Source organism: Tursiops truncatus, chromosome 8 (assembly GCF_011762595.2).
Source record: "Tursiops truncatus isolate mTurTru1 chromosome 8, mTurTru1.mat.Y, whole genome shotgun sequence".
Lineage (NCBI taxonomy): Eukaryota > Metazoa > Chordata > Mammalia > Artiodactyla > Delphinidae > Tursiops > Tursiops truncatus.
In genome coordinates this window covers 31,063,879-31,087,012 of record NC_047041.1, presented here as the reverse complement: position 1 = coordinate 31,087,012, position 23,134 = coordinate 31,063,879, and the positions used below count along the sequence as shown (strand labels likewise).

Sequence of the window (23,134 nt, the reverse complement as noted above, 5' to 3'; positions counted from 1 at the left end):
ACCCATGACCCACTACATGCTAGATTATATTAACTGTCAATAATACATCATTTAACATACAGCCCTCTGTCTCAAAAACTTATATAACTGTGCTTTCACCTGTAAAAGGCAGAACAGTTCTTGGAGCTTTCTGAGAGACTGTTCCTGGGTTATAACCCTCAATTTGGCACAAGTGGGCTTTCCTGGTGGCACAGTGGTTAAGAATCCAGCTTCCAATGCAGGGGACATGGGTTCAAGCCCTGGTCCGGGAAGATCCCACATGCCACGGAGCAACTAAGCCCGTGTGCCACAACTACTGAGCCTGCGCTCTAGTGTCCACGTGCCACAACTGCTGAAGCCCGCATGCCCAGAGTCCGTGCTCCGCAACAAGAGAAGCCACCACAATGAGAAGCCCATGTACCGCAACGAACCCCCCCCAACAACTCACCACAACCAGAGAAAGTCTGCACGCAACAACTAAAACCCAATGCAGCCAAAAATAAAGTATATAAATTTATTTAAAAAAAATTTGGCTCAAGTAAAATTTCCATTTCTTTCTTAGATCAAATGATTTTTTCATCAACAGGGACTAGTTGAATATATTGTGCTACATCTACACAATGGAGTACTGTGCAGAAATGAGGAATCTCTCTCTATATATACTAGTATTGAGTGATCTCCATAATTTATTAGTAAGTAAAAAAAGGTGGAAAAAAGTATGCTACCAGTTATCTAAGAAAAAGGGAGATATGGATAAATGTACATAAACTCTATTTTTAGAATAAAAAAACATTAAAAAATGTTTAAATCATTGCCTACAGGGCAGGAAGGGAGTACAGGCGAGAATAAGGATTTTTCCGTGTGCAGGAAGGAAGGAAGCTGTACAATCAATGAGGTTAAATAAAACCTTGAATTCCTGAATTTGAATTGGAAGTTAGAGTTCATGATGCTTTTTATTAAAAACCAAAAGGCCATATTTACCCAACTGTGCCCACAGAACAGGTTATAAAAACAATACAACTCAATAACAATTAGTACCACAAACATTCAGATTATGGTCTTTATATATCATTTCCCACTAAAGGAACCAGAGCACTTTGAATAAATGGCTAATTATAGGTATTGGGTAAGAAATGTACAAAGCCAGCCAACAAAGCAATCAAAGACTACTATGGCCATGTCAAAAGGACTCAAGAGTCAACGTGAATAAGCTCCCATTGGTCTACTATGGCCTACAATAACTGCAATGGATTATAACTCAAAAAATATGTTTAAAATCCTGGATTCACAATCATAGCTGTTCACTTTTAGGGTTTTTATCCAACAGGAATTTTTTTTAACAGTTAGGTGATTATCTAATTTTATTTTTCATTAGAATAACCATTCATTCAGTATTACTTATTGACCAGTTAATCCTTTTCTCACTGATATGTAATACCAATGTCATATATCAAATTCACATATACATACATATCTTTTCTGGGCTATTTATCTTGCTCCTTTATTTGTCCATCCTTGTGCTAATACTATCTGAATTACTATGACTTTATATATAACTTGTTATCTAGTGGACAAGCCCCTTCAGTCTTATATTCCTCCTCAAATTGTCTTGGATCCTGTAAATATTTTTCTACATAAATGTGAAAAATATTAGTATAGTAACCTCAGCAGAAAAACACAACTTATTTTTAAAAATCACCAGCAGTTCTACACTGGAAATATGAAAAAGATTAACTGAATAAGTGGGTAACTGAATAAATTTAACACTCAACTACAAGGTTATATAGGATTAAAAGTTATAAAGTAGTATTTATTATACCTGAATGTTATTACGTGGTTTCTTGGGGAAAATATATAAGGACTTCGAGTTTTTGAAATATGAATTTTCCCCTATACTTTTTTGGTAAGGACAAGAACTGAAAAAGAGAAATAATCTTTAATAATCTTGAATCCAGAACGAACAATTCTTGCTAATACATATTTTCCCACACATAAAAAGAAAGTCCCGTAACTTTCCCAGAAATTGCAACTTGAACTACATACTGAACTACTATCAAAACTCATGTGCATATTTGTAAGTTTTTAGTCATTGGGAGCCATGACATTTCTTTTCTCTGTATCACAAACTGTTACAAATACTTTCTTTTTACTATTAACACTGGAACAGAAGCCCTATTCTGTGACTGATTGGCATGCAGAAATGACAGGGACAGGAAATGGGAAACGGTTCAGGGTCTTGGAATTCCCCCGGCTGCCTAATTAAGTGGCTTGTTATTTGGAAGTTTTTGAAATATTTGCCCCCTGGAGTTCCCCTGAAAGAAGAAAACATCTGATTTCATTGACAAAGAGTGTCTTCACGGAACATAAACTAAAAAATTCTCTCGCTGCAATGCAGCAAATATTTACTGTGTTCACCGCACTGCTAGAGAGGGGGGAGAAAAACGGTCCCTGACTAGGAAAACCAAGATTTTGTATTTACAATTTTTCTATCAGTTAACTAGTTAAACATGTCATTGATACAGGGCTCCTCTGTGGTTCACGTATGATTTATATATACACACGTATATGAATGTATACACTCCATCCTAGTCACATTCAGGAAAAAAAAAGGGGGAGTGAAGCCTGGCCTGAAGCACCGAACCGTTGCTAGTGATGAGCTTCTGAAATTAGGACACTTTCGTCAGTGCATTCGCCTCCAGAACAGAAAAACAAAAGTTTAAAAATAAAAGATACAGTGGTTGATTATAAAATAGATATACTCCCCAAAAGACTATAAAATCAAAGCTTCAAAATTAATCCTCTGATGCTGTTCTGCTTTCCAACACTCGTCTTTTTTCCATTTTCACGGCCAGCTGTTTAAGATTGACATCACAAAGCTGCTGAGGAAAACGGTTACAACCGTTCACTTAACCGAAGCCGAAACGCCGCCGGGTTGACTCCGCCCCCGGACGACGCGGTCACCCACGCCGAGGGGAGGCCCCACTAGAGGAATCCGGCTGGGGCTAGACCCCAACCGGGTGACGCGGGGGAGACGCTCACCGCCCGCGCTGGGGCGTTTCCGCAGGCTTCCCGCGATTCAAAATCTACGGCTCACGCTTCGCCACGTCCCCCTCAGGAGAATGTCAGGAACGGCGAGGGAAGGAAACGTCAAAAGTGCTCACGCGGCGAAATTAAAGGTTGGAACGCCGAGGGGACGCCCGGCCCCGCCGCCCCCGCGGGCTAACAGACTGCGTACGGCCTAGCGCCCGCTTCGGGCCACTCTTCGCCTGCAGACGCCCCGGCGCCCTCGCGCGGCATGACGCGATCCCGGCCGGCGCGCTGTCGTCACTGTGCGTCGGCGTGGGCCCTGCGCGGGCGGGGGGCTTTGTGAGCACCGGAGCCGAGCCGTCTGGCTTCTTATTGTGTCGGCGTAGCAGCTCTCGGGGCTGTGGAGGATCCAGACTGCCGCGCCGTTCCCGCGTTTGCTACGCCGGCCCAGCGGTGAGTGAAGCTCCTTCCGGGCCCCGGCCGCGCGAGGCGGGTAGGGGCGCTCGGGCCGCGGGGGCCCGCTTCCCTGAGGCTGCAGTTGGGTGAGGGAAGACAGGGCCGGGAGCCGAGGCCGGGGGTCGCAGTGAGCTCTCTGTTCTCTTCACTCTCGCCGAGGCTGTTTAATTCGGAAGCTCCAGGTCCAAGACTTGCTGCCGAAAATAATTTTTTTTCAATTGACCTGTTTGCAAGTCTGCTCTGGCCGCCGCCCACTTCTCCGGCCCTTGGACTCTGACCAAGATGTTCGTCAAGTTTTTGCAGGGTTTTAAACTTAACCCTCGGTATTCCTTTGTTTAGTATGTTCAAACGGAGACAGTTGTGTGGCGGCAGATTCCCTGTATCAGATAGTTGCAACCGCGCTCTGCCGCTTTAGTGGTCTATTGTGTATTGTGAGAAATAGCTCCGGGAAATTAATAGGTAAATTCCATAGTTTCTCTTATTTTCCCTTGCAGTTTGTCTCCCGCCTTCAACCCCCAAAGCCACAGTTTGCCTAAAGAGGGCAAATCCACTGTACGGTGCTTGTAGATAAAAATCTGTAAAGATAGGACACCAAGTTCTGGTGTAACGAAAGCATTCATGCAAGTAGTCACATTCCCAAGGCCAGTGTTTCACAAGCCATTACTGTATATTGTTTTCAAGTTGTTTTCTGTGGTTGTTGCTTTGGAATTGTGAGGGCATTGTAGAGTTGTAGGGTTTTATGGGTGGGTTCCTGATGCATTTACTCTCACTGGTCAGTTTGCCTAGTCCTGGAGAGACTTGACATTAAAAAATAACTTTACAGTCTATTATGCCATCTAAATAACTGCTGCACTGTTGCTGATGGGTGCAGTCTCTTTCACCACTAGTCCCCCTTTGCCTGTAGCAAACTGCCAGAGATATTATCCTTAAACTATTAAAAGTTGTCACCAGAAGAGGGGAGGAGACCAAGGCCAAAATATGTTTCTGTGTCCATCTGTCTTCAAAGTTGTGCATTAAAAAAAGTATTCTTAGTGCTACGGGGAGTATATTGCATTTATTTTGATTAAAAACTTTTCTAATTAGTTTTGTTGACAAATAGCTGGAATGAAGCTGTATTATCTAAAGTGTAAATCACTTTTAGAATTTACTGAATAAATTGAAAAGAATATAAATTGTATTCATCGTGAAAATAGTTTTCTAAAATAGCGTTTGTTTTTTCTTTTCAGATATACAGCCCTGAAGAGTCTACTTTTTCCCCCTCATTTTTTCCCCTGCAGTAATAAATCCTATTATGGAGACTCAGAAACTTTATAAAGGGATATAGTTTGAATTCTGTGGAGTGTAATTTTGTGTATGAATTATACTTTTAAAATATGAAGGGTTTTCAGAAAGAAGGCTAGTAGAGTTAATTACTGGTTTATTATGCATGAGCAGTAATTTTGTTGGTAATACAGTACCTTAGGCATTTGTGATAACACTAGAAAGGACAAGCTGTATCTTGATAAATTGATTTACCTTTAATTACAAAATGAATGATATTATAGATGCATGATTCTTAAATGAAAGACAAGTTATTTAATATTTTTGTAAGAAGTTTCAGCTGTGGAAATTTTATGGTTAACTAGTTTATGGAGAAAATACCTTCATTTGATCAAGTATACTAAAGTGGTAGGCAAAGTTAGGAAGAAAGACAACATAATAATGATGCTGCAGGAAATGGAAACAAATACAGACAATATTTAACAAAGAAGAGTTAGCAGTTTGTGAGTTTTAAGCAAAATTCATTTCATTTGACACTGTACGCAGTATAACTGGTTTAGGTTCAACAACACTTGTAGGTGTTGACATCTCCAAAAGTTGTTAGCTGAAGCTAGTTTAACCTTCTTAAGTAAATACTATGATGATAAACTTTGTGAAATTGGCCTTTAGATAATGTGACCATATGAAAACTTTAATTCTTCTTGTTTACTAGAATAAAAGAAGATTAAAAAAAAATGTTAAAGTGCTCATAGGGAAAGAAGCCCGCATATAGTTTTTTCCTCTTGTAGCATAGTCATTAATTGGCTTGATATCCCGGCTTTGTAGCTTGTAACCGAAAGCAAATTAAAGGCATAATTTAGGTATTCTATCCTTGTTTAGAATTTTTGGAATATAAACCTCCTTGAAAAGTCAAGGAGTCTTAGCATAGTTTTGGAGGTGTGTCAACTTCTTTCAGGCTATTAGGTCAGTATTATGCCAAATAACGAGCAAATAACATTTGAGTTAATATAATCCCAGAAAGTATTAAATAGTATCTTCGTAATTTAGGAGAGATATTCATCCTACCTGAGTATCAACTCAGGTATAAATCCAGTAAAGAAGGTGTAGTGAATTTTCCATAAGTAGGGGCCTATCATTTGATTCTTTTTTATGGAAAAAATCTAATGTGAAGGGAAGAGAATTGTCATGTGAAGGGTTTTAGCAGTCAAAAAGTAAAATGACTCATGCACAAAACTACCTCCCAAAGACTTTTCCCAGATCCCTTGTATCAAAAAATTAAGAGTATGATGGAAGATAGCACGATCTTGTCAAATTGGACAATCGTCAACAAACAAAAAATGAAATACGACTTTTCATGTGAACTCTACCGAATGTCTACATATTCAACTTTCCCCGTTGGTGTTCCTGTCTCAGAAAGGAGTCTTGCTCGTGCTGGTTTTTATTACACTGGTGTGAATGACAAAGTCAAATGCTTTTGTTGTGGCCTGATGCTGGATAACTGGAAACAAGGAGACAATCCTATTGAAAAGCATAAACAACTGTATCCTAGCTGTAGCTTTATTCAGAATCTAGTTTCTGTTACTAGTCTGGAATCCACCTCTAAAAATGTTTCCTCTTCAGTGAGAAACAATTTTACACATTCATTATTACCTACTTTGGAACATAGTAGCTCGTTCAGTGGTTCTTATTCCAACCTTTCACCAAACCCTGTTAATTCTAGAGCAGTTGAAGACTTTTCCCCAATGAGGACTAACCCCTACAGTTATGCCATGAGTACTGAAGAAGCGAGATTTCTTACTTACCAGATGTGGCCATTAACCTTTTTGTCACCATCAGAATTGGCAAGAGCTGGCTTTTATTATATAGGACCTGGAGATAGAGTAGCCTGCTTTGCCTGTGGTGGGACTCTAAGTAACTGGGAACCAAAGGATGATGCTGTGTCAGAACACCGGAGACATTTCCCCAACTGTCCATTTTTGGAAAATTCTCTGGAAACGCTGAGGTTTAGCATTTCAAATTTGAGCATGCAGACACATGCAGCTCGACTGAGAACATTTATGTACTGGCCTTCAACTGTACCAGTTCAGCCTGAGCAGCTTGCAAGTGCTGGTTTCTATTATGTGGGTAAGAAAATGTATAGCTATACATTTTATCTAGTTCATTTTGATTTATATATTAGGACACGTATGTATTCAGTTTTATTATTGTGTTTTCTTTAGGTCGCAATGATGATGTCAAATGCTTTTGTTGTGATGGTGGCTTAAGGTGTTGGGAATCTGGAGATGACCCATGGGTTGAACACGCCAAGTGGTTTCCAAGGTAATTGTTTTGAAAGGTATTTCTACACAAATTCTGTGCTTAAAAGGAGTAGGCATACTTGAATGATTAAGTTTACATTTCAATATAACAAAGCTTCTTTATACCATTAGGGAATTAGCCTTTTTAAAACACCAAATTGTAACGTTAATTGTTTTGGTACAAAATGTTGTAGAATGTTGTATGATTTCTTTTGTAAGCCATGTATTCAGGATATAATTTAACTTATTCTTGATGAGTCACAGTTATGGCCATACGTTTCATTTATGTTTTCCATTTTGCTTTAAAGAAGACTTAAGTATTATAAAAATATGTAAAATAGAACGAAAAGGAGATAAGTAAGAAAAAGATAAGAAGGAAAAAGGAAAATAAGGGACATGAAATGGATCTAGGAAAAGGATAAATACAAAAATGCATATAATAAAAGCTGATTGTACAATCAGTATTAAGTCTGATTATAATTGTAAATTATTTTTTCTCTGTACAATTTTATCTTGTCAAGGGAGATATGTCAAATATCTCCCTTTAGTCACTCTGTTTCTCCCACTATGTCCTATTTTTTACTATAGCCTAGAAAGAATTTAGAGGCAGTGCTGTTGATGGAAATAGAATTAGAAATTAATTCTGTCTTTGTTACTGAGTAGCTATGTGAACTTGGACAAGTCATGTGACACCTTTGATCCTTTCCTCATTTGTAAAATGAGGGAGTTGAAATAGATAATATGGTCTTTTAAAAAAATTGTAAAATGTACCTAACATAAAATTTGCCATTTTAACCATTTTTAAGTATACAGTTCTATGACATTAAGTACATTCACATTATTCCTCATTCATTACCACCATCTATTTCCAGACTTTTTTTAAATCTTCCCAGACTGAATCTTGTACTCATTTCATTAATTCCTCATCCCTCCGTCCCTGCAGCCCCTAGCAACCACCATTCTGCTTTCTGTCTCTATGAATTCGACCATGCTAGGTACTTTATATAAAAGTGGAATCACATCATGTAGGTAATGTTTTGACTGGTGAGTGCCTTTCACAATAATGAGGAATCTCTTGAACCTCTTTAATATTCATAATGTATCAAGATAAATTGTGACTTTTTAATTCTCAAAAGTGATACATATTTTGTTTACTTTAAATTATTATTGTAGGAAAAAAGCATGTTCCATTGTCAGAATTGTATTTTCTATTCTTTTTATATTTTTGGCCCCACCACATGGCTTGCGGGATCTTAGTTCCCCAGCCAGGGTTGGAACCCAGGCCACAGCAGTGGAAGGGCCGAGTCCTAACCACTGGTCCACCAGAGAATTCCTGATTGTCAGAATTTTAAGTGATTTGATTGTGCTTGGCTCTATGAGAGTATGTACATATAATTTGAAATTTAATACTGTATTAAAAAGACAGAAACAGCTTTCCAATTCCAGTGTTTCAGTTGCTACATTTTGTCCTTTATAAAACAAAACCAAACAAAATCTTAGTTTACTTCTGTAATTTGTGTTTTGTTTTAGATGGTTAAGTAAGGGAAAAGGCCAGTGGTGCTTTTTGTAAGCAACAGATTTCAATTGTGGATAATCTTTAATCTCAGAAAATGAAAAACCAAAGTGGATAATCATTATCACTGTATTTTAACACAATTTATTCATTAATTAAATATTTATATGCCTACTGGATACTGTTTTATTTTTTCCCTCTTAACATTTTTAGTAATAATCATTTGGAAGAAGAGGTAATAGGGTTTACATTTCTATATACAAAGGAATTTCTGTTTTTCATCAGTATTGGTATTTACACAACAGTGTGGAATCAAATAAAAAACCAAGCCAAAGCAAAAGAAAGAAGAACCAAATTAAAGTGAAAGGCAAAAATTGTGGTACCATTGCATATGAGGTTGAAAGTGAAATGAATAGGCAGACAAATGCAGATTTTGCAGCAGACCAGGAAGAATACTGGGTTTCATTTCGATTGAGCATGATAATTCATGACAGTAACAGCATTGTCTGAAGGCAAGAGTCCTAGGAATAAGTAGTTGAAAGTAATGATGGGAAATCAGACATCATCATGAGGATCTTTTTTTCCTTTCTAATATCTTTTTTTTAAATTGAAATATGTGACACAATATTATATTAGTTTGAGGTGTACTACATGGTGATTTGATATTTGCATACATTATGAAATTGTTACCATGATAAGCCTAGTAACCATGTGTCCCCATACAGAGTTATTGCAATATTATGACCATATTCTTTATGCTGTATATTACATCCCCATGGCTTATTTATTTTATAACTCAGGTTTGTACCTGTTAATCCCTTTCACCTATTTCCCTATATCCCCCTGATCACTATTTTAGATGCTGGGAATATATCAGTGAATAAGACAGACAAAAATCTCTGTCCTCATAGAATTTATTGGAGAAGGGGGAAATACGGGGCAGCCAATGTTCATTATACTTCCTGTCTTTAGTCGTTATGAATATAAGTTAGTCAGTCCCAGGATAAAAATACTTTAGAACTATATTAAGATCATGAACAATGAAAAGCTGTATTCTCTGCATGATGAACTTGAGTCTTGAGCATGCTTACATGATCTCTACTAAATCTAACCATTTACCAGTTGAAGGACATTTGGGGCAATAATGAATAAAGGCACTCTAAACATTAGTAAACCTTTGTGAACATATGTTTTTGTTTTGCTTAGGTAAATGTTGTACTTAGGAGTGGGATTAGTGGGTTGGATGGCAAGTTTTGTTTTCTATTGTAACTTTAGAAGGAACTGCCAAATCGTTTTCTGAAGTGGCTGTACCATTTTAAATTCCCACCAGGAATGTATGATACCTCTAAGAATTCCAGATTCTTAATGACACACGGTATTGTCAGTCTTTTTGATTTTAACCATTCTAATTGATGTGTAGTGGTATTTCACTGTGATTTTAATTAGCATTTCCTTAATGATTAATGATGGTGAGCTTCTTATTTGCCATCTATATACAGTTGTCCCTCAGTATCAGTGGGGGATTGGTTCCAGGACACTCCCAGGGATTCCCCTCAAGAAACCAAAATTCATGGATGCTCAAGTCCCTCATATGACATAGTACAGTCAGCCCTCTGTATCTGTGGGTTCTTCATCCTTGGAACTGTATTTTCTTTGATGAAGTGTCTCTTTTAAATTTCTTTTTTTTTTCATTACTAAGTTCCGAGACTTTTCAATATATTCTGGATACAAGTCCTATATCAGATGTCTTTTGCAGCGTTTCAGTCTGTGGCTTGTCTTTCCTTTTCTTATTAGTGTATTTGATGAGCAGAAGTTTTTAATTTTGAAGATGTCAGTTTATCAATTTTATCTTTTATGGATTGTGCTGTTGGTCTCTTAGCTAAAAAATCTTTACCTAACCTAAGGACAGAAAGATTTTCTCCTAGGGTTTCCCTGGTGGTGCAGTGGATAAGAATCTGCCTGCCAGTGCAGGCGACACAGGTTCAATCCCTGGTCCAGGAAGATCCCACATGCATGAGCAGCTACGCCTGTGTGCCACAACTACTGAGCCTGTGCTCTAGAGCCCGTGAGCCGCAACTACTGAAGTCCTGTGCCTAGAGCCCGTGCTCCGCAACAAGAGAAGCCACTGCAGTGAGAAGCTCGTGCACCGCAACGAAGAGTAGCTCCGGCTTGCCGCAACTAGAGAAAGCCCGCATGCAGCAACGAAGACCCAACACAGCCAAAAATAAATAAATAAAATAAAAATTAGAGGAAAAAGAAAAGATTTTCTCCTGTGTTTTCTTCTAGAAGTTAAATTGACAGGTTTTGTATTTAGGCATATGATTCATTTTTAGTTTGTTTTTGTGTATACTATGGACATAAATCAAGGCTTGTTTTTTGCATATTTTATCAAGTTGTCTAGCACCGTTTGTTGAAAAAACAAAAGGGAAGAAACAGAAACATGTTATATGAACTTCCTGGAACACCATTGAGAAATTCTAGTAGTTTGAAAGCAAGTATTTGGGAAACACTGTCACATGTATAGATGAAAATACTTGATTCTCTATTTTTTAGAGAGAGGGTTTGTGTTAAGTATAATGGTAGAGTGGACAATGGAGATAGATTAGCAGATATTTTGTGAAAGATCACATTTTAGGAATAGCAAATTAAAGTTTCTGCTATGTTAAGTCCCCAAAGTAAATTATCTAGAACAGTATTTTTCAAGCCTTAGCTTGTGCTCCTTTGAGATCCAGACCTTTTTATTGTTGTGATTGTATTAATGCAATCAAACAAAATACCACAATGCATCAATGCATAGTAAGAATTTGTAATATTGTATGAGAGTTTTGTTCCTGTTAGATGTGTATATGTACTAGGTTGTGATGTAAAATGTTTGTACTTTGGGATACAATCAAATAATTTGAAAGCCACTTTTCTAGAGTAATCAGATTATATTTTTGTTATAAAAGAACTTAAAAATTTTTCCTTTTACGTTTTAGGTGTGAGTTCTTGATACGCATGAAAGGGCGGGAGTTTGTTGATGAGATTCAAGCTAGGTATCCTCATCTTCTTGAACAGGTAAATATGTTTTTATAATTGGCAACATTGAGTTCTCCTAGATAATAATTACAAATATGATTAGAAGTGACAATTACATCTGTTTTCTCAATTATAGTTACATGTTTTGTGTCCATCTTAATGGACATGTTTGTTCAGGGGCTTTTAAAAAATGACTCTTTTTTCCTTTTTTTTGAAAAATCACTCAACCTGCCACTGTACAAATTTGTGGTGGGGTTGGAGAAGAGCTTTAGTGTCTCCTCCGTATTTTTGAGAAAAACAAAATAACTTGTTAGCAGTTTGGAGTCTCTGAGTGTGATTCAGCTGAAATATGACTTTCTAAGTGGGATGAGAAACCATTAATACTTTTTCCTGTTTTCTTGAAACTAGAGAAATACTTGAATTCTAATTTGGAATTGGGTGATGTATAAGGAAATGTTTTATGATGATTAAAGTAAAACAGCAAATTGAAGTATGTTTTCAAAAGCGTGTATACAGTAATTAAGATAAACTTAATGTTGCTATGTTCAGGTTGTTTGAGATTTCTGATTTTATCTATTATTTTTTTCTACTGTTTCATAGCTATTGTCAACTTCAGATACTCCTGGAGATGAAAATGCTGATCCACCAAGTATGTATGAAAATATTCCAAATATAGGATAGGATTTTTTTGTCAGAATATTAAGAATGAAAGTATGTAAATAAAGGACTTCTGAGGTCATAGAAAAAAGTGCTAGAAAGTTAATAAATATTATGTATCTACTAAGATTCATGACATTTTTAGAGGATTCTTGGAAGTATTCTAGTTTTTGTTCTTAAAGTGCTGACATTCTCACTGGAGAGACAAGACAAGTGCAAAAGAAAAACAACTTCAGGGAATACCAAATGAGAAGAGCAAATAATAAGCCCTCCAAAGAGGAAATGTTTGTATAAGCTAGCATGTTTGGAAAGACCCAGTTCACATGGTTTGAAAATTGGGCTAGATATTAGGTATTTGCCAGGTATGTAGTAGTTTAGTGCAAGGATAGGAAATATGTCTTCTGGTTATAATTTAATTTTAGCCACATCTGGCATTTAGTGTATAGTGTTATTCAGGTCTCCTTTTTCCTTATTAACTTTCTGTCTGGATGATCTAGCCAGTCTTGAAAGTGGGATATTGAAGTCCCCTACTATTATTGTATTGCTCTCTATTTCTTCCTTTAGTTATGTTAATATTTGCTTTAAATGTTTAGATGCTTCAATGTTTATTGCATATAAATTTACAATTGTTTTGTGTACTTTTGTGTACTTTTAATGAGTTGACCCCTTCATCACTACATACAGTGATCTTTGTCTCTTGTCACTGATTTTGACTGAAAGTCTATTTTATTTTATGTAAGTATAACCATTCCTCATTACTTTTGATTACCATTTGCATAGAACACCTTTTATATCTTTTCATTTTCAATTTTTCTGTGTCCTTAAAGCTAAAATGATTCTTTTATAGGCAGCATACTGTTGGATCTAGTGGGTTTTTTTTAATCCATTCAGCCATTCTGTGTCTTTTGATTGGAGAATTTAGTACATTTACATTTAAAATAATTATTGGTATTGTAATTATTGATATATAAGGACTTTTTATTATGATTTTATTAATTGTTTTCTGACTTTTTTTAGTTCCTTCGTTCATTTCTTCCTCTTTTGCTCTCTTCCTTTCTGATTTATTTTCTGTAGTAGTGTGCTTTAATTTCTCTGTTGTATTTTCTGTATGTACTATAGGATTTTTCTTTGTGTTTACCATGAAGCTTATGTAAAATATCTTAGATACAATAGTCTATTTTAAGCTGATAACAACTTACCTTCATTTACAAAAACTCTACAGTTTTACTTCTTCTCACCCCATGTTTTACACTATTGATGTCATACATTTTATATTCTGCATCCAGTAACAAGTTAATATAGTTATAGTTAATAATATTATTGTTTTGTGTTTTTTATTTTTATGTTTTTTTCTATAAATATTTCTTTTTTCTTTTAATTTTTATTGCAGTATAGTTGGTTTACAATGTTGTGTTAGTTTCAGGTGTACAGCATAGTGATTCAGTTATACATATACATATATTCGTTCTTTTTCAGATTCTTTTCCCATATAGGTTATTGTAGAATATTGAGTAGAGTTTCCTCTGTAAGTCCTTTTTGGTAATCTATTTTATATATAGTTATGTGTGTATGTTAATCCCAAGCTCCTAATTTATCCCTTCCCCCCACATTTCCCTTTTGGTAACCATAAGTTTGTTTCTGAAATCTGTGAGTCTGTTGCGTTTTGTAAATAAGTTCATTAAATCAGTTTTTAAAAAATTAGATTCCATATATGAGTGATACCATATGATATTTGTTTTTCTCTGACTTCTCTTAGTATGATAATCTCTAGGTCTATCTATGTTGCTGCAAATGGCATTATTTCGTTCTTTTTTATGGCTAATATTTCATTGTATATATGTACCACATTTTCTTTATCCATTCCTCTATCAGTGGATGTTTGGGTTGCTTCCATGTCTTGGCTATTGTAAACAGTGCTGCAGTGAACATTGGGGTGCATGTTTCTTTCCAAATTATGCTTTTCTCCAGATATATGCCCAGGAGTGGGATTACTGGATCTTATGGTAGTTCTGTTTTTTAGTTTTTTAAGAAACTTCCATACTATTCTCCATAGTGGTTATACCAATGTACATTTCCCACCAACAGCATAGGAGGGTTCCCTCTTCTCTACACCCTCTCCAGTGTTTATTGTTTGTAGACTTTGATAATGGCCATTCTGACTGGTGTGAGGTGATACCTCACTGTAGTTTTGATTTACATTTCTCTGATAATTAGTGATGATGAGCATCTTTTTATGTGCTTTTTGGCCATCTGTATGTCTTCTTTGGAGAAATGTCTATTTAGATCTTCTGCACATTTTTTGATTGAGTTGTTTTTTTTTGACATAGAGCTGCATGTGCTGTTTGTATATTTTGGGAAGTAAGCTCTTGTCGGTCGCATCATTTGCAAATATTTTCTCCCATTCTGTGAGTTGTCTTTTCATTTTGTTTATGGTTTCTTTTGCTGTGCAAAATATATTGTTGTTTTTTAACTTATGCTAGAGATACAGTATAGGGTGTTATGAATTTGACTACATATTTACCTTTACCAGTAAGTTTTATTTCATGTTGTTACTTAGCATCTCTTCATTTTAACTTGAAATCACTTTAGTATTTCTTCTAAGGCAGGTTTAGTGTTGATGAACTCCCTCAACTTCTGCTTGTCTGGAATGTTTTTATCTCTCCTTCATTTCTGAAGGACAGTTTTGCCAGTGTTCTTGGTTGGCATTTTTTTTTTCTTTTAGCACTTTGATATATTAAGTCATTCTCTCCTGGCCTTCAAGGTTTCTGCAGAGAAATGTGCTGATAGCCTTAGGGGGTTCCTTTGTATATGAGGAGTCATTTTTTTCTTGCTGCTTTCAAAATGGTTTCTCTGTCTTTTAATATTTTGACTATAATGTGTCTTGGAGTAATCTTTGGGCTGATCTTACTTGAGGTTCCTTGAGCTTACTGTTTGTGGATATCCATATCTCTCCCAAGATTTAGGAGCTAAAGTTTTCAGCTATTATTTCTTTAAGCTTTCTTCCCTTTTTTCTGTCTTCTGGGATTCCCATGATTTGACTGTTTATTCATTTGGTTGTGTCCTATAATTCATGTAGGCTTCCTTCACTCTTTCATTCTCTTTTCCTTTTGTTCCTATAACTGGCTAATTTCAAATGATCTCCATTTGAGTTCTCTGATTCTTTCTTCTGCATTAGCAAGTCTGTTGTTGAAGTTCTCTATTGATGTTTTTCAGTTCTGTCCTGGTATTCTTCAGCTCCAGGTTTTCTGCTTGATTCTTTTTTGTGGTTTCTGTTTCTTGATTAAACTTCTGATTTTGTTCATGCATTGTTATCTTCATTTCATTTAGTTGTTTATCTTTGTTCTCTTGAATTTTGTTGAGTTTTTTTAAGGTGACTCTATTGAGTTCATTGTCAGGCAAATCATAGATCTTCATTTCTTTGGGGTCAGTTCTGGATCTTTATTGGTTTCTTGTGATGGTGTCATATGTGCCTGATTTGTATGATATTTATATGTAGCCTTGCCTTGGTGTCTGTGCATTTGAGGGAGCAAACGCTGCTTGCAGTCTTTATTGACTGGTTTTGGCAGGTGAAGACCTTCTGCTTTCAGTCTTGATGGATACTGAGCTGTTTCTGGGTTTGTAGCTGGGACCATGGTCAGGGATTCAGGTGCCTGGTACAGGCCAGTCTTCTCAAAATGGCTCTCCTTGGTCTTGGAATACACTTGGGTTTCATAATCTTATACCTAAATCCCAAAGCCTCCCACAAAAGGCACTTTTGTCCTTGGATGGATTCTAAAATGTTGTTGCGTGGGGTACAAGTTGGGGGCAACTTAACCGGCAATCTTGCTATCATAGTTTCCTGCATCCTTCTTAAGGTATGTTCCTCACTTGGCTTCCTGGACACCACATTCTTTTTTGTTTTGTTTTGTTTTTTTTCAGTACGCAGGCCTCTCGCTGTTGTGGCCTCTCCCGTTGCGGAGCACAGGTTCCGGACGCGCAGGCTCACGGGCCCAGCCTCTCTGCGGCATGTGGGATCTTCCCGGACCAGGGCACGAACCCATATCTCTTGCATTGGCAGGCGGACTCTCAACCACTGTGCCACCAGGGAAGCCCTGGACACCACATTCTTGGTTTTCCCCTATTTCCCTGGTTGATCATGAACAATTTCCTTTGGTGGTTACTCCTTTTTCAAACCTCTAAATGATGGAGTACCTCTCAACATTCAACCCAAATGTATTTCTCCATTTCCTGAGCTGCCGACTGTTTAACTACCTGTTTAAATCTCTACTTGTTTATACTGGGTGTCTCAGAGTTAATATAACCAAAGCAAACATTTTCTCCCTGTCCTTCATCCTTCAAATTTGCTCTTTCTCTGGTCTTCCCAACTCAGTTAATGGCACTCACTTCCTAAGGTCAAAAGTTGACTTAAGTTAGACATCATCCCTGATTCCTCCTTTTACTTGGTATATTTAATCTGTTAGAAGTCCTTCCATCTCTGCCTTTATAATATGTCCCAAATCTTACCACTTCTCTCCATCTCCACCACTATTAGCCTGATTTAAGCTGCCATGAGTGCCATAACGTCATTTTATGACTTTTTGTCATAAAATCCTAACAGGGCTCCCTGATTCCATTTTACCTCATTAAAATTTATCACAGAGCTGCCAGAATCATCTTTTGAAAAAACAAATCAGGTTTTATCAGTACCCTACTTAAAACCCTCCTAGAATATTGTAGCAAACTTAGAATAAAATATAAATTCCTCAAAAGGCTCTACATCATCCAGGCATCACCCTCATTTCTGACTTTGGATCACCTTTTTGTTTCTTAAATATATCAAGCTTTTCTCTTGACTTGAGGCTTTTATACTTGCTGTTCTCTTTGCCTGAAAGACTTCTTTCAGATATTCCCATAGCTCACTCCTTATCTTTCAGGTGTTCTGGCGTGTTCTCTCTTCAGACAGGGTTTCCACATATGTTTGAGCAAGGGAGCACATGCACATTGTATATTTATTTTTATTATAAAACAGTTTTCCAGCAGGTGGCAGTAAAGTGTCTTGAAGAATTATGTCATTTTGTAATTTTCACAGAAGTGCCATATTGGCTAACATTGACCCTGTTCTCAGAAAATGCTTCTCTGATCACACTCATCTATCCACCTTTCTAGGTCTTGTCCATCCTTTAAGTTCAAACTCTAATGCCATCTTTTCCATGAAGTTTTTGTTGATTTCCCCCACTTTTCTAGCTGAATTAAGATAATTTTTCACTTCTAAATTTGTGTAGCATCTCAGTTTCCAAAATTGACTGTACATCAGAATCATTTGAGGAATATTTAGAATATTCCTATGCCCCATCCCGAAGAGTCTCTAATTAAGTAGATCTAGGATGTGGGAAGTGGTATTTTTTAAAAGTACAGCCTATTACTACACTCTCATTTGATGCTTATCAGGTTCAAACGTTTGTTGGAGTTATAGGTAGTTGGTGTATATAGCTCATCTCCCTTACCAGGATATAATCTGTACTAGAGTAAAGACTGTATCATAGTCATTATTCTCTGTATTTTTATATTTATGGAATTTATACAAATACATGTCTTTTAAACTAGTTGTTCATTTTGGACCTGGAGAAAGTTCTTCAGATGATGCAGTCATCATGAATACACCTGTGGTTAAAGCTGCCTTGGAAATGGGCTTTAGTAGAAGCCTGGTAAAGCAGACAATTCAGAGTAAAATCCTAACAACTGGAGAGAATTACAGAACAGTTAATGATATTGTGTCAGCACTTCTTAATGCTGAAGATGAAAAAAGAGAAGAAGAGAAGGAAAGACAAACTGAAGAAACAGCATCAGGTATTTGGGAATGTTAGTCACCTGCGTTACTTCCATTGAGGGCTCATAGGACTGTCTCACATGTTGCAGGACAGTGAGCATCCCCGTCTGTCCACTAACTGCTAGTGACAGCCACCAGTCATTTCCAGCCTCACATCCCCTTCACTGTGGGTAATGTATCACCCTAGTCGAGAAGCACCGACTACAGTTGTTTTTGTTTTTGTTTTTTTGAATGCTTATTTTCCAAGAAGATTGCTGATTTATGCTAATCAGAGGATTTTAGCATAATTCCTTTCTTGAGCTATATTGCATTTCTTCCTCATACATTAACAAATTTAAACTATTTTGAAAAAGCAAGATTTTATAGTTGGGTGCCTGTCTTGTTTCTACTTTTTTTTTTTTTTTTAAGTTCCTTCAAATCATATTCTTAACATGGTGTTTGACTGTCTAATCCTTGCTTAGTGATCCTTATGCAAAAAATAGAACCCATGATGAAATCCTAGGCTTTGATGAGAAGCACCTGCCCAGTCCAAAGATAGTAGAGAACTGATTTTGGTATTCATCCAGTTTTATGTTAAGCCTCAGACTCCCAAAACAAGTCTTTTGAGTAATCATTCCTTTAATAAATGTTAATTGAGGATGAGCACCTGTGCCAAATAATGTGCTTGCTATTCATGGTGCTTGCTTTCAAGGAGCTTATAGACTAGCTGTGGAAACTAGTATGCAGAAGATAGGGTTAAAGGACCAGCAGAGGTGAAGGTTGCATATATAGTGTAAATTGGGGCATTTGGGTTGGAAGACACTTTCTCAGTTTAAGCTTTTAAGTAATGTTAGGAATAGTTTGAGAACCTCATTGTTTGGCCATGTTACACAGTGTTTGAAGTCTGATTTGTAGTTGAGACAGGTTTGTGTTTAAACCCTGGCTCTGTCAGTTACCAGGTTGGCAATTAACTTAACCAGACCTCAGTTTTTCTCATCTGTAAAATGGGGATGATAACAGTACCAATTGCATGGAGCAGCTATAGGAATCAAATGAGATGTTACAAGTAAAACAGTTTAGCACAGTGCCTAGAACATCAAAAAAAAATTTTAAGTAGATTTATTTGGGAAATGGGAAGGGCTTTGTGAAAGAAAGGGCCTGAGGAAAGTGAAAAGATTTTAAGATTGTTAACCAGTAATAAAACACAGGTTAAATGAAATCACTGTAATAAAACTGGTCACCATAGTTTTGTGACTTTCTTATTCTTTGTAAGGTTCAACGAATAGTCTTAAATTATGGATTTTTTGTTGTTTGTTTTGTTTTTGGCCAAGTGGCATGTGGGATCTTAGTTTCCTGACCAGGGATCGAACCACACCCCCTGCAGTGGAAGTGCAGAATCTTAACCACTGGACTGCCAGCGAAGTCCCTTGAATTATGGATTTGAAATTGTTTCTTAATAAGCAAACAAGTCAGAAAAGGAATAGGGAGGAAGAATTTAGGTTACTAATAAGAGAAGATCATTGAGACACCTGACTACATCTAGACTAGAATGGGAAGTAAGCAAAGCCAGGAGACAACTCTTGTGTTAGTAGTTGGGAATGACATGGAGATTGAAGAACAGATGTTAGTAGTGAGGTGAATTAGTAAGGTAGAAGGATATAAGTTGTGGTCAGAGAAGGGAATTCCATAATTTTGAGATGAATAGAGCGTTTGACTTCTAGAAAGAAGTAAAAGGTGAAGGAAATGGTCTTTCTTTTTCCCGGAACTTTACAATAGACTTCTTTTTTATTTCTCATTAAACTTGTAAATATGGAAATGTACTTTTTTTTTTTAAGGTTGAAAGCAGGCAATTAAATATTATGATCAACAGAAGAGGAACTTTTTGAAAAATACTGTAGGAATTTATGCCCATACTCCATAAATGTAGGAAATTTAACAATGGATTTCGTGCTTTTTAAAAAAGATTAGGCTTGATTCATACGGAGTCTTTTTTAATTGCTATAAACCTAGACCTTTATTATTTTTTATTTTATTTTTTTCTGCGGTACGCGGGCCTCTCCCTGCTGTGGCCTCTCCCGCTGCAGTGCACAGGCTCTGGACACGCAATCTCAGCGGCCATGGCTCACGGGCCTAGCCGCTTCACGACATGTGGGATCTTCCCGGAACAGGGCACAAACCCGTGTCCCCTGCATCAGCAGGCGGACTCTCAACCACTGCGCCACCAGGGAAGCCCAAACCTAGACCTTTATAAGACAATATTGGTAGCTAATTATGTGCCAGATATTGTGATAAGTACTTCACATGTATCTCATTTAATCCTTACAACTCTTTGAGAAAGGTACTATTATTATCTGCATTTTACAGATGAGGAAACTGAGGTGTATGGAGGTTAGGGCACATAGCTAGTAAGTGGCTAAGCCAGTGTGGAGCTCTAGGTCTGTCCTAACTCTACAGCTCAAAGTCTTCAACACTGCTTACTGCTTCTTAAACATGGAGTTGAAGACACTAATCTAGGAGACCTGATTCTATAACTGATTCTTTCTGTGACCTTGGATAGGTCACAGTTAATGATATTGTGAGTCTGTCTCTCCCTATCTGAAAATGAGAAGCAGTCATACCTGCCTTGTTTAATTGATAGGATCTTTTTATCAAAGGAGACAATTCATATGAAAATGCTCATAAAAGTGAAGTGATATAATGCAAAAAGAAGTCAGTAGTAATTCCATGGGGGCAAAGTACAGAGGTTGCAAATTTATACTGCCCTCTAAAATTCTCTGCTTAGTCTCAGCAGGATAAAGCAGGGTTCTAAGACAGGTAAATATATAGACTTTAATAAGTTAAAAAAACAGAGACCATGTGTGTACTTATATATAATATGCCTTAGCTAAATCTTCTGAAAGTTTTCCAAGTGACAGACATTAAACTGCAGAGGAGTAATTTTGTCCTTCTTTTTCCAGCTCCTATTTATTTAGTGTCTGAATTGTTCATAGGGTTGGTTGTTAGTATATGAGTGTAGTTGGAGCAGTTTATAATCTAATGGATTTTTCTTTCTTTTTTCTAACATGAAGATGATTTGTCCTTGATTCGGAGGAATAGAATGGCTCTCTTTCAACAGTTGACATGTGTGCTTCCTATCCTGGATAATCTTTTAAAGGCCAATGTAATTAATAAACAGGAACATGATATTATTAAACAAAAAACACAGATACCTTTGCAAGCAAGAGAACTGATTGATACCATTTTAGTTAAAGGAAATGGTGCTGCCAACATCTTCAAGAACTGTCTTCAAGAAATTGACTCTACATTATATAAGAACTTATTTGGTGAGTTTGTTGGTAAAGTTATTTTAGAAATTCTTGGGATTATGTTCATCTTTGTGTTTGACAAACACAACGAATCCAATTAGCAAACTATACATTTAACTTGTTCTAAAAAGTGAAGTCTTTTATTACCCAAGTAGCATGGCTAAATAATTTCTGATGATAAATAGCTAGAATCTGTGTTGTTCAGGATATAGTAGGTGAAAAATAATAGGTAGTAGATGAAGCAGTCTTGTATTTGGTAGAGTGATGCCTTAAAAAAATTTTTTTTAATTGAGATATAGTTGATTTACAATATTATATAAGTTCCAGTTGTACAGCACAGTGATTCAAAATTTTTGTAGATTATACTCTGTTTATAGTCATTATAAAATATTGGCTATATTCCCTGTGCTGTACCATAAATCCTTGTAGCTTGTTTATTTTATACATAGTAGTTAGAACCCCTTAGTCTCCCTATCCTTATCTTCCCCTCAACTTCCCTCTCCCCACTGGTAACCACTAGTTTGTTCCTTATATCTTTGTCTTTATCTTATTTGTTATATTCACTAGTTTTATTTTTTAGATTCCACATACAAGTGATAAAATAGAGTATATGTCTTTCTCTGTCTTATTTCACTAAGCACAATACACTCCAGGTCCATCCATGTTGTTGCACATGACAAAATTTCATTTTTTTATTAAAAAAATATTTTTAATGAGTTATTAGAGTGATATCTTTGTTATGTTTTTCTTTCTTCAGTGGAAAAGAATATGAAGTATATTCCAACAGAAGATGTTTCAGGTAAAACAAAATTAAGACTTAGGACCAATATGAAATATTACCCTTTCATTTTTTTTAATGGAAATTTCTGTTGTTACTAGGTCTGTCACTGGAAGAACAATTGAGAAGGTTGCAAGAAGAAAGAACTTGTAAAGTGTGTATGGACAAAGAAGTTTCTATTGTATTCATTCCTTGTGGTCATCTGGTAGTATGCCAGGAATGTGCCCCTTCTCTAAGAAAATGCCCTATTTGCAGGGGTATAATTAAGGGTACTGTTCGTACATTTCTCTCATAAAAGAAAAATAGGCTATATGTTGCCTACATATAAAAGTATTTAAAATACTGTTTGAACATTTGAAGCTATCTGAAGTAAAAAAGGAATTATTGGTTCTTTAATTAGTAACATTTTTGTTCTACTCTGCTTTCTTTGGTACTAGTAATCTTGTTTCCAAAAGAATACCATATATAATATTTAATCGTAACCTCTGTTTATATGAAAGGTAAGATTTATGTTTGAGCTATATTACTGTACATGTATGAACACAGGAGGAGTTAAAGGAGCAATCTTAATGCTATTATGTATCATTTTAGGAGTGACTAGGTTTGGTATTCTTTCTGAAAGCTTTGAGTACTACTTTAGAATGTAGTTGAAAGAAATGGAAACCAGGAGCTCTGGAGTTTATCACAGTTATATTGCCAAATTCTCATTGGTGTTTTTTCAGTTGTGTTGTAAAATAAGGATTTTTCTCTTACAGGTAAAAAAGCTTTTCCCTAATTTGTGAGAAACATCTTAATAAAGGTCTTTAAAAAGACTACATCATCGATTTTTTTCCTCTGATTTAAAAAGTAATTTCTGTAAGCCTTCACAGGGTTATATAAGGATGAGATAATGTACATAAGCATAGTATCTGTCACATTGTAAGCACTTCAGATGCTAGTTATTAAGTTAAAAAATTGAATTCATGAAACATTACCATGAAGTGTTTTTTTTAATAGTAATGGGATTTATGAGAATTTCCTTTAGATGGTAATATCTGTCTAGTTGCTTTGTATATTATA

The 23,134-nt window shown here is 36.3% G+C and overlaps 1 protein-coding gene across 1 annotated transcript; it reads left to right on the top strand.

The window, feature by feature from the left end:
- Nucleotides 1-2,956: 2,956 nt before the first annotated feature.
- Nucleotides 2,957-22,888, top strand: BIRC2 (baculoviral IAP repeat containing 2). The gene is made up of 9 exons (XM_033862110.2): nucleotides 2,957-3,459; nucleotides 4,689-6,846; nucleotides 6,942-7,041; nucleotides 11,511-11,589; nucleotides 12,151-12,199; nucleotides 17,791-18,033; nucleotides 21,061-21,315; nucleotides 22,055-22,096; nucleotides 22,177-22,888. Exons 2-9 carry the CDS (start codon nucleotides 5,946-5,948, stop codon nucleotides 22,368-22,370), a joined length of 1,863 nt encoding a protein of 620 aa, XP_033718001.1. The 5' UTR covers nucleotides 2,957-3,459; nucleotides 4,689-5,945; the 3' UTR covers nucleotides 22,371-22,888.
- The last annotated feature ends 246 nt before the right edge of the window (nucleotides 22,889-23,134 follow it).